At 39.2% G+C, this 11,937-nt stretch overlaps 1 protein-coding gene across 4 annotated transcripts in view; it reads left to right on the forward strand.

Moving 5' to 3' along the window:
- yap1 (Yes1 associated transcriptional regulator) overlaps positions 1–10,406 on the forward strand; it is a 43,995-nt gene extending 33,589 nt beyond the window's left edge. For all 4 annotated transcript variants that reach the window (XM_006627787.3, XM_006627788.3, XM_015341378.2 and 1 more), the window contains 3 exons: positions 2,563–2,696; positions 5,210–5,322; positions 5,899–10,406. In XM_006627787.3, the coding sequence (XP_006627850.1) occupies positions 2,563–2,696; positions 5,210–5,322; positions 5,899–6,137 (486 nt within the window). In that variant the 3' untranslated portion in view covers positions 6,138–10,406. The remainder of the gene's footprint in view (positions 1–2,562; positions 2,697–5,209; positions 5,323–5,898) is intronic.
- Positions 10,407–11,937: the final 1,531 nt, after the last annotated feature.

Consider the following 11,937-nt stretch of genomic DNA (forward strand, 5'->3'; position numbering starts at 1 on the left):
GGAATTCTAATTATAATCAGCCTGGAAACCAAGCTTCCAAATCTGCATCAGACACATTTTGAAAGGTCAGCCTCTTGATTCGTGATGAATCTGTCTTGCCAAGATTGCCAAGTAATCTACCATTTCCTATCATTCTTTTCACAGTTAATCAACAAAAGAGATACGTTCATGCTGCCCCCTTTTGACAATAACACAAGGACGTTTATCAGTATTACTGGAGACGATGTGACTGAGCGCTTGATATTTTGGATGAAATACCTATAATTAAAGCTGGACTGTACCACCCACACAGGCATACAACTGCTTTTTGTTGTTTGTCAAAGATTGTGGCTGTAAATAGAAGCTTCACTTATTTTAGAAGGTTTTTAGATGGAAAGTAACAGTAAAACCATCTTTCCTTTTCCTTTAGAGCATTTGTACATTCCCAGAGTTGCAGTAGATTGTGCTGAGGACTGTTTGTTCTGCAGGTTATAAAAGCTGACTTAAATGATAGACAGGGGAGTAAAATGGTGTCTCACAACCTAGTTTCCTCAGGGAGGATGCTTGTTTCTCTCCAGCTGCAACTTCTGGGGAATGTAAACAAACTGCTTTCTTTCAGCGGTGGAGTGCATTGAAGGCTGAATCATGAAGGAAATGAATAAACAAGACCCCAGAGTAGAACGAAACATTAACACACCAGTTTTAATGTCCTCTATCCCTTAAAACATGTGTTTTAAAACTTTCTAAGGCAAAATGATGACAGTGATTAAAAACATCACATTTTACCTATTTACTGGAGGAATAAAGTCACCTTAAGTCACTTTATTCATCATTAAGATCGACATAGTTTATGTAAAAGACAGCTTTGATTATAAACAGTCCTTGTCAATGGCCTATCTGGAACACCCCAAATAGACTGCACTGTCTTTCTTTCAATCTTAATCTTTATTTTGTGAAGCCCTTTGTAATGTCAAAAGCTGACACCACAAAAGGTATGTCATAACTTCTTGTACTCTTCTGAACAATGAATGGAGGAGGACAATGCTTCTACATTGTTCCTACTGAATGAAATCTACCTAAAGCTATCTGAAAACATTGATATTGATATTAAAATTTGTTAAGGGAATTACTGTTGAGCAAAGCCTTCACTTCATGTACATACTGCATCCCAGAAATAAGATCAAGGTTACCAGACATTCTCCCCTGGCTCAATGCAGTCGTTTAGCTACTCGTTGACCAGAGAGCACAGATCTGTGCTCATAGAGGGAGTTTTCTGATGAGTTTTTACCTTTCTTTGTAATTCCTTCCCTTCTCTGAAATGCCACAGTACACGGCTAAGCAAACATTTTTAACAGCTGAGAATGCTGCAGTAGAACTTATAGAGACTATCTGAAGGTAGCATTTGTGTTACAAAATCATCCTGATGTTTATTACTAAATGATAAACATAAGGCTGGGCTGCAACAAGCTTTATTTATTAACAGTGTTAGTCTGCTGACTCATTAATAAACTCAGTAATTTGTACCAAAAGAATAAACTTTACACAGTAGGGTTTCCGAAAAAAGCAAAGTCAGACTATTATGTCACAAATCCTGGCAGTCTGCTAAAAGTGAAATAAGACTTTTAACAGTGCATATCTTCACAGCCAAAGCAACTGACTTTCCCCCCCCCCCCAAACAGCCAATAGGAGCAGTGTGTTCTAGACTGGAACATTGTGTCCATTAGCCGCAACCTCAACCAGTGAACATTTTCGTAAACCACAGGGTTGTTTGGGTTCAGTATTACGTGCCTGATAAAAACATCATAATCCGTTTTTGGAAAGCGGAAAAAAATATGTTTAAGAGGCTAAGCAATTTTGGGAGCCAATTTCTTCTTATGAGGGATTTTGGTTTGTTTAGATAGAAGGCCTGTCAGCCCTGAATACAAGCTGGAGAAGAAGAGGCTGCTGTGTGATCCCAAAGCCAATTATTTCTGCTTCCTTCTCAGACCCCTTGGAAAAGCAAGGACAAATAAAGGAGGGAACAAAAAAGCACCAAGTTTGTGTCTGTATTGGCCTCAGCACAGACTGAACACATATCCTGAGATCTGCATGTTTAAATATTTTTCCAGATGAATGCAGAGGTTTTGGAATTAGTCTGGCTTTTCCCTCCTGTGGCTCTCAAAAATAATGAAAGGTATATCCATCAATTGTGCAGGAGGGCCGTGTCTGTAACCTGTTACACCCTAGCACCATAAAGAGTTTTTTAAAGTTTTTTTTAAACTAGATCCACTTTGTAGGACAAGGAAACTCTCATAGGAGCTAATCTGGCTTGCGAAACTATGCAAATTGAAATATCTTAAAGTGTCTATTTCTAAATTTTAGGTAAAACTTTGCATTACTTAATCTTCGTTACTTAATTGTTTAGAACAAAAAAAAGTTCTGTATCATTTTTTCTGACTTCAATGGACTTGGATTACCTTGATGGTTCCAGTCAGTTGAGGATTAAGAGCTGTGTTGATCATTACAGCTCATCTTTGTCTCATTTCACTTCAATCATGTAAAGGTTCCTGAGACTCTGTACAGACAATGTATGTATCATTCCAGGAACTGGCACTGCGGAATCAGCTTCCCACAAGCATGGAGCAAGATGGAGGCACCCAGAATGCGGTTTCCTCCCCTGGCATGGCCCAGGATGTGAGAACGATGACCACCAACAGCTCAGATCCATTCCTCAACAGGTGAGTGGAGCTTGAAGGCCCTTTGTCATTCTGTCCATTGAGAAGCCTTTGGGTTCTACAGTGTGTGGAAGAAAGGTATTATACGTGATTAGCTGTCTCTCTGTGAGCCTTTCAGACGAGGCATCCAGCTCAGTTAGGCTGATACTATTAAGCTAAATCCCTTTTTGTCCTGTGGTTTGTAGCTTCTCAGTTTGTTGGTTCTGTGTTGATTAGCAGGAGGAAGCATTTAAGAGAGGGACTGAAAGGCGTACACAAGGAAAGGGGAGGGCTGCACACAGCTGTTACACAGCTGGAATCTCTGCTCTTGGGGTGGGTGGGGGTTGTTGATTCATGTTTTAAAGAAAGTGAAATCATGCTTAAGAAATGAAATGCAAGCAGTAGGGACGGAGTGTTGTGTGTGGGGGGGGTGCTGCATTTAACTTTACTCTTCACAGGAACTGCTGTATGAAAAATCTGGTTCAGTTGTAATTCGATGATTTAAACTGTTCACAGTTCACAAATGTGAAGACTGTGCTTTAGTCTTTCCAGGAAGAACAATTATGTTGAGAAAAGGTTTCTGATAACTGAGAGCCATTTCGGCAGAAACCCTCATCAGAGTTTTTTTTTTTTACTCTGTGAGGAAATAGGAGTGTAGGTCCAAGAAACATTAAAAACCCTGTTGTCTAGTGAGATGGCAGTAAACACATGGCAATGACTCAGTGAAGGGTTTTTCTAATGAGATCTGCAGAACCAACCCCCTCTTGTGAGACTTCCAGGGTATGATATACTGGTATTACTTGGAAGAGAGTAATATTACTAGGGTGAATCATTTTACTGATGACAATGCGCTGTAGGACTAAACAGGAGGTCTTTTCTGTTTAGTTATTCCTAATTATGAAGTTAATGGAAGGAAAAACTGATAATTGTTTTAACATTCTTAAATTAATAGACGCTTAGTTAAAGTAATCAAACTGATTTGTATTTTTAATATACTGCAGAATTCATTATTATGGTTTAAAATGTGCAGCAAGGGTCTAGTTTAGCTTTTCAGAAAAGAACATGGTAGTTTAACTCTTGACAGATTCAATAGTTTCACCTTTACAGATTCATGCCCAAAACAATGTACAAGACAGAAGCGCTGTCTTATACAAATACTGAACATAGTGTTTTGTTTTTTCAGTCCTGCAGTACTTATAAGTATGCATTACTAAATAACTGCTTTTCTTTTAAGAGGTTTGTTCTTTTTTTTATATAGTGGAAAGTGTGTTATTGTGCTGTTAGGCCTGTGGGTGGTGAAAGCAGAGTCTGAAGCTCAGACTGCTTTTCCAGACTACTAGCTGATGTGGATAAGTAGGGCTGAATAGTGAACGGACTGTGAGAACATGTGGCACGCACAGCAGACACTGCAGTCTACAGCCCCTGGATCTGACAATGGGCTTATTCATAGCCAGCACTGCCACATTCTGCCTCCATATTTTACTTTCTGCTAATTAGTACAGGCCGCAGGAGTGCCACCTAAATACTCCTTTCTTTCCCTCTTGTTTATTCCACCAACGGAAAATAAAGGGGGTCTATTCTTAGAGGCAGGCTATTCTGAGATTCCCACTGGGGATGGTTTCCAGCACTAGAATGGAAACATGTCACACAGTCTGCGTTTGGCGCCAAAGTGTAACGTAAACGAATCGGTAAAACTGGATATATGCAAAACCCTTAGATGGGAATTCGAGGACGAGAGGAATTAGCTGGCCAACTATATAGAAAGACTTCAAGTTAGAGACTGGGCATTGTATCCTTCAATTGATTGTTTTTTTTATTTATTTTGGATATGGAGCATTGGATTCTTGTGATTTCTGGCTCAAATCTAATGGAAAAGATCTTCGCTTATATTTTAATGCATTTTAGTTTTTTCTTTGGGAAGAGGAAGATCAAAATGCCAAAAAGTAATTATATTACTTTTCTGTTCATAGAATTTAGCATGTCAAAGAAATGCAAAGGTACTGTATCTACCACAAGTCAATAAAACAAATATTTGCTAATATCATAATATAATAAATCATAAGTCCTATGTCTTAATCCTGTGACCACCTTAAACTATCTCCTTGTGTTTCATATGCCCCTGCGTCTAACTTCCCCCATGATTCAATGATTTGGAATTGGTGTGACCTAAAAATAGAAAAGTAGCTCTGATGAGCCCGAGACATTTGCATTGATCAGGACAGATCTCATTAATTAGATGAATGTCTCCATTTTGTATCTTTCACAGGAACTGGCAATGCAATACAGCATTCGGTGTCATTCTGGCTACCTTAGGCCAAGTGGTTTTGAGCAGGTCAGATAACGAGGGCAGCACCAGAAAGAGTTGATGGCTAGTGGACCTGTTGGGTTCACGAGCTGCCCACATTTGTTATTGCTGGTATTTGGGCCTTTTTAATAGGCAGCTGCAGGGAAGTGTGTGTGCCACTGTGCCATTCCATGTGACTTGCCAGTGTCTGGGTGAAACTGAGCCTTTTTCTGTTATCTTGTTTTTTGTCCAGTGGCACCTACCACTCAAGAGACGAGAGCACAGACAGTGGATTGAGCATGAGCAGCTACAGCGTGCCCCGCACTCCAGACGATTTCCTCAACAGTGTAGATGAAATGGACACAGGTGGGTTTCTCCGTTCGCGGCCTTGAGGAGGAGTCCTCTGGGAGGAGAAGAGGATTCGGAGTGAGGAGCACCTGTGGAATTGAAATGGACGCTGTGGGGAACAGGGGAGAAGACAGAATTACTGATGATGTTGTAATGACAGCTCCAGAAACTTTTATGACATGATAATACTTCTGGTATGCTCAATGCCCCTTTTCAAAGATTTAAGCTTATTTCTGACAATTTATATTTAAATAAACGAACAAACCTTGATGAATGTCTGAAAAAGGGTGTAGGTTTTCTGCACAACTGTGCCAACTAGCATGTGACGAGTTTAGAAGTGGAGACACAGTGACACTTGAGGAGGATAGTTGTAATAGAGGACAGCAACACAAAAAGTGCCACACACATGGTTTTAAGCAAATGCCCCATCTTGACTTCTAGCCCAAGTTTAGAAGAATCGTATTTTGTTTGTGAGCACATGCGGTATATCCGTTTGATCATTTCGAACTGCTGAATGGATTTGGGAATGCTAAAATTGATGAGCGTCTCTTCCCCTATTCCAACTCACTCCTTAAATTGTTATTCCTCCTCCAGGTGACTCCCTGGGTCCTAGCTCCATGGCAACACAGCCCAGCCGCTTCCCTGACTATCTGGACACAATTCCCGGCACCAATGTGGACCTGGGCACACTGGAGGGTGACAGCATGGCCGTGGAGGGCGAGGAGCTCATGCCCAGCCTGCAGGAGGCCCTCAGCTCTGACATACTCAATGACATGGAGTCTGTGCTGGCAGCTACCAAGATTGACAAGGAGAGTTTTCTCACGTGGTTATAGAGCGAGGACCGGGATTTGTCCCCGTCCTCATGTACTGGACTGTGTGGGTGTCCTTGCAAGACTGCTGCCACGTAAAATCTGTGAAGGATGTGAAGATGCTTTTCTTCTTTTTTTTTTTAAAGACTTTTCAGGACTTTACTGAAAGGACAAACAAAGCAATATGTGGCAGCAGTATTCTTTTTTTTTAATATAACTTTCCTCACTGTTTTTTTTTCTCGTCCTCAAGGCTGGCCCATGAATTGACGTTTTTTTTTAAGGGTCCCCAGAAGCCTTTATTTTTGTCACTTTCAGTTTCTTCTCTGGTTCAAGTATTGCTCCCCACCCTAAATTTCTTTCAGAGCAGTGCTGGGCCTGTGTCAGACTGAACATTTGTCTGTTGTCCTTAGATACGCTGCATCCGTCGTTAATCTCCCATAACCTCTATAGCCCTCACTTCTTGCACCACAGTGCAAAGTTGTGCAGTGATTGTCTTGGGACTGCTGTGTCTTCAGATGTCTTTTTTTCAGTTCTGGTATTTTATCTGTGAGCTTGAGAAACCAAAAATGATGTATCTGAAAAGCTACAAAGGAACTCTCATCAGTACTGATTTGGAGTCAATACAGAGGGCCTAGCTTTATTTACAAAGCTCACTGCCTTGGGGTGGGGAGGTTCTGTTGGGGGGCTTAGTATTTTTGGATGCTGCTGCTTGGCTGTGCCAGCAATTTTAAGTGTATCCTTGTCAATCAAGTGCCTTCAATTGTATTTTGTGAGAAAAGAAAAACACTATATTACTATTTTGCAACTTAAATCAATATATAGAGTAAAACGTATTGAGAAGATCAGCCACAAACTTTCTTCTGCATTGAAATCAATAATCAAAATATATTTCTGTTTAAAGGTAATGGTTTTATGAAAAATCTATATTATAATGGGGATTAGGTTTTTTTTGTAATGAACCCTAGTGTCTTTATTTTACATAGTCTTATTTAAGTCTGATCTGTCCTTCAGTTTTTTTATTTTATTTTTCTTTGATAGGCTGTTAGATTAACATATATAATAGCTAAGATAGCCTTGTTTTAGTCTTTTATTGTTTTTTAAAAGCATTGAAAGATAAATAAAATTTTAAGTCTTGGGCTACTTTTCAGCACATCACTCAGCTGTGGAGTAACTACCAGAGATTGAAGTTGATGTTTCACTCCACTTTTCTTAAATGGATATTGTGCACCAACTGGCCAGGTTTATGATTTGTTCCTGACATACTTTGTCAAGTGATGTAATTGTCAGGTTTCATTGTGTGACCCACAGCATTGTTTTTCTTATTTATTTTTTTATACATGCATACATTTTTCAGGCTTTTAGCTTGTATTGTGAAAATTTACACTTTTAAATGGCTAGAGCATTAGAAAAACATGCCACTGACACTCATTGGTGGTTAAAAAAATGAAAATTGCAGGCACTATTTCATGCCTTCAATCTATAAACGAGGGATGGTGAGAGACACTTCACACTACTAAAATGTACTATAGATGGATTGACTGTTATTGTGTGGTTTGTGATACTTGGCAAAGTATACATTCTGACCAGTTCTTGGAAACACTTGTCCAGTGTTGTGCTGAAACTTAAGCCACTCGCAGAAGATGGTAATGAAATGTGTAGGATGGTTAAGTGTCCAGGTAGAAAAGGTTATCAGTGTAGAGTAGCAGTTACTTGGAGTTTGACGGTGATAATGACTTTATTAAAATGTTGTTTTAGCCAGTAGGTATAAAAAGAGCAACAGTATATTCAGGAATTTTTGTCACGGCTTCCAAAGAGTATTTTCTTTTCTTTATGAGCAACAGCAACAAAAATAATTGTGTAATCAACCTCTTTTTTGTATAAGCTAAATGATGTAGGGTTTTTTGTCCAGTGTAGGTGCTTTTGTAGGAATAGTGGTGGATAGGAGGTGTTAAGTATTTAACCCTGTGAGCTCAGAATGTGGGGTTTGGAGGCAGTAAGTAGGTGATTCAGATGAAATATTTTCGTGTGTCTGTCGTTTACATGGTTTTTGATCAAGAAAACACTACAGTGACTGTAAAATGACACTAATTGGAAAAAGAAATACAGCTTCCTGTTAATGCTACATATTACTAGTCTGATGTTTACATAATCATAAAACACTAATAAGGTCATAGAACCTATATCAAAACATACTGAGGGCAAAGTCTGTCCCTTTCTATATAGACCTCTTCCTGTGCAATTTGCTTTCTTTTTCTGTTAAAGAAACAAAACAAAAGAAACCTTGTCCAATTTTTTTCACCTATCCACCATACCAAAATGGTAGCTAAGGACTCTGATCATAGTCAATGACTTTTCTTACAAGATTTGAGAAAGTATCCAGTGTTACAATGGAAGTCTGAGTGACAGTTTTGTGTTTGTATTAGCATTAAGATTTTGATTTTTTTTAAAAGGGGGTTTTAAAGATAGTATTGGTGGCGGTAAAGGAAAAAAACCTGTCAGTGTTGGAGTTGAACAATGCAACTAAAAACGATTTCTGAACAATTGGTTGTACAGTGCTGCCTTTGCACATATCTACAGAACTTTTACTAAATGGTATTTTTGGTCACTTAAGCATGATTTTATGCGTAGTAGTGTGTAATTGCCAGCATATGTAATAACTGTTGATCTGTCGTGTATGTAGAGGGTCGTACTAATCACACATTTTAAAAATTTGGTATTTAGGAATGCCTAAATGCACATGAATTGAAATTATACTCAATAACGAAAATCTGTTGATTTTTTTAAATAGATGTACGTGCATGTATGTTAGAAGTATAAATTGTTACGTTATCTCTTTATATAATACTTTTTAAATTGGCCTCTTTATGTGGAATAAAATATATACTTTGTGGTAATGATTCTTGCTATTTACATGTATTCCTTTTCATGGTTATTTTACTAGAACAAAATACAATGAGAGAGCAGAGTTTAAAAGGTCATTTCTTTGAGCTAATGCTAATTCACTCTGCTTTTGTTAATCAGAGGCTTCTGTGATTCTTCTGCTACTGTGATTTTGTTCTCTTGAGTACTAAAACAAATGCAATCCCATATGCAATATAAATATTGTGCGTCTCTTGCAAAGCCCATTTGTATTGCTAGTATTAGTTATTCAGAAGCAATTTTTTTTCTGTCCTTTCCTTTGAATCCTGTATTTTGAGTCAGTCACAGTGCTTTCTGTCAGTATTTAGTAGTTCTACTGAAGTCTAGTGACGGATGGAAGGCCCATGTCTGTCTTCGTGCAGCATTGCTGACAACTTTCACTGAGACTTGGCATTGTAAATAGTGCAAGAAAGGTAAAAAGGGTGATGTGCACACATCCAATCTAGCCAACACATCCTGAACTATCCCATAGTTTCGTACTGAAGCAAGTTTAACAGTAGTATGTTCAAATGTATGAATTTCAAGGTTACAAATAAAAAGGAGGGCATCCACTTTATCTAGCTCATTCAGTTGCTAGTACCTACATTATTTGAGGATCTCATCCAGCCAGTTCTTGAAAGAAGCTGGAATATCGGCTTTGACAACATTTCTGTATACCTGTTAATGCCTTTGAGCCTCTTGCTTTCTGTTTTAAATGACTTCCCCTTAGTTTCACCTCATGTCCTCTGATTTGTTTTGTTTTTTTTTTTATTCTAAAGAAGTCAGATGGGTCGATGGTGCTCTGCATCAGATTTTCTGTGTTCAAGAGTAAATTTGTTCATCTTGGGGTTTATGTTGTCACTTTTTCTGATGGCCATTATAGATTCATTGTGAAGGGCACAGCTAACTGAAGCCTGATCCAGAAACACAGGGCACGGGGTGGGAATACCCTAGGTGGGGGACACCTGTATATTTCAATGCAAGCAAAACACAACCACACTGACAAATTAGTGGTATCATTTAACCTAGCCAGTGCCTCTTTGTCTTTTGCAAGGTTGGCAAAACCCCAGGCAAACATGTTGCAGTCTGCAAGTGAAATGACATCTGGCTGGTGTCAGCCCAATCTTGAATTTTATTCTTCTTGACTTTCCTTTGCAGCGTTTACAGTTATCTTATGCTGGCATCCTCTTCTAACTTCAAAAATTCATACTCTATGCCAGAACCTAGATCACTGGAAGTGCAGCGGTCATAATGAATCCTGTGGTGCTCTACTGATCTCTTGAATCAACGGATGTACAGTACACTAACTTGAATGGCTCTTACATGTAAATTATGGAGTATGCAATAATGGTGACTTTTTCTGAAAATTTATTAAATAAATTTCATACGCTGTGATCATTGCTGCTGTTGCTTGTTCAAAGAGCTATCTACTCTTGCCATTTTGAGCTGCTGTTGACTGTCCTCTCTAATCTTTCCCCATTCGGATCACCCTCTAGTTAAGAGAGAGATAATGTCTATAACTTAAAATGTATATAATCATTTACCTACATCTGCTGCTTTCGGTTTTGTCAGCCTTTGAAGGCCAAGTGCTACTTTATGCATCTTCATAAATACTGTGTTTTTCGTTCATACCTGTCTAGACAAGGTAACCTTAATCTTTGCTACAGCACCTTGGACAAGAATTGGTGTAAAGGACCAGGAACCTTCCGATATTTTAGCAATACAGCCACTGGCAAGACCATGTACAGTTGAAAATGGCATGGTTTCACTGATGCACTGCCAACAAAAAGACTGTATTTGAATGCACACATTACTGGGTTAATTAAAAAGTAGAAAATCTCTCCAATTGATTCCAGGGTGAATTACGAGTTTTAAACTTATGGCTTCTAAAACTCCTTGAGAATTTAGATATGGGGTCTTACATTGCTAATATCAGTACCTAGGTACTGTTAATTGATAGGAAATGTATACATGACATGAGATGATAGTGATTTAGAGATTGAGAAAGTTATGGAAAACATTTTTAATGCATGTTTGAACTGAAGATAAGGCTCCTTACCAAGGTGGATTTAAAGAGGTTCCAGGAAGTTTGTTTTTTTTCCCATCTTCCCAAACTAGTTTTATTTTCATCTCAATTACACCAAGAAGGGTATGTAGGGTAATTCTGAATACAGCAGTCAGGCCTAACCTGAAAAACTACAGCCCTGTTGTGTATTATGTTATTGTTAATGGTACGGTTAAATAGTTTTTTTTAATCTTCCTTTACGCGTCATGAATAACGCCCTAAATTCAAATCATTGACAGCGTTCTGGATGAAAAAGAGTGAAATGAGTTCAAAAGTGTGCAAGCTTCTCATAAACGTTAGTGACCACTAGATGGAGGCATAATCTCTCCACAGACTAGCATGCTTTAAAGCCTTTGGAACAATGCCCGTTTCAGTTAACACAAAAATACAGTGTGTGGGCTAATAAATTAATAATAATTGCTTACACTTATATAGCGCTTTTCTGGACACTCCACTCAAAGACTCCCCTCCACCACCACCACTGTGCAGCCCCACCTGGATGATGCGACGGCAGCCATAGTGCGCCAGAACGCTCACCACACATCAGCTCTCAGTGGGGAGGAGAGCAGAGTAATGTAGCCAATTCATAGATGGGGATTATTAGGAGGCCCTGACTGGTAAGGGCCAATGGGAATTTTGGCCAGGACGCCGGGGTTACACCGCTACTCTTTTCGAGAAATCCTGGGATTTTTAATAACCACAGAGAGTCAAGGACCTCGGTTTTACGTCTCATCCGAAGGACGGCGCCTGTTTACAGTGTCCCCGTCACTATACTGGGGCAGCAGGACCCACACAGACCGCAGAGTGAGCGCCCCCTGCTGGCCCCACTAACACCTCTCCCACCTCTTTTTTTTCCCAGGT

The sequence above is a fragment of the Lepisosteus oculatus genome, chromosome 5 (assembly GCF_040954835.1).
Source record: "Lepisosteus oculatus isolate fLepOcu1 chromosome 5, fLepOcu1.hap2, whole genome shotgun sequence".
NCBI lineage: Eukaryota > Metazoa > Chordata > Actinopteri > Semionotiformes > Lepisosteidae > Lepisosteus > Lepisosteus oculatus.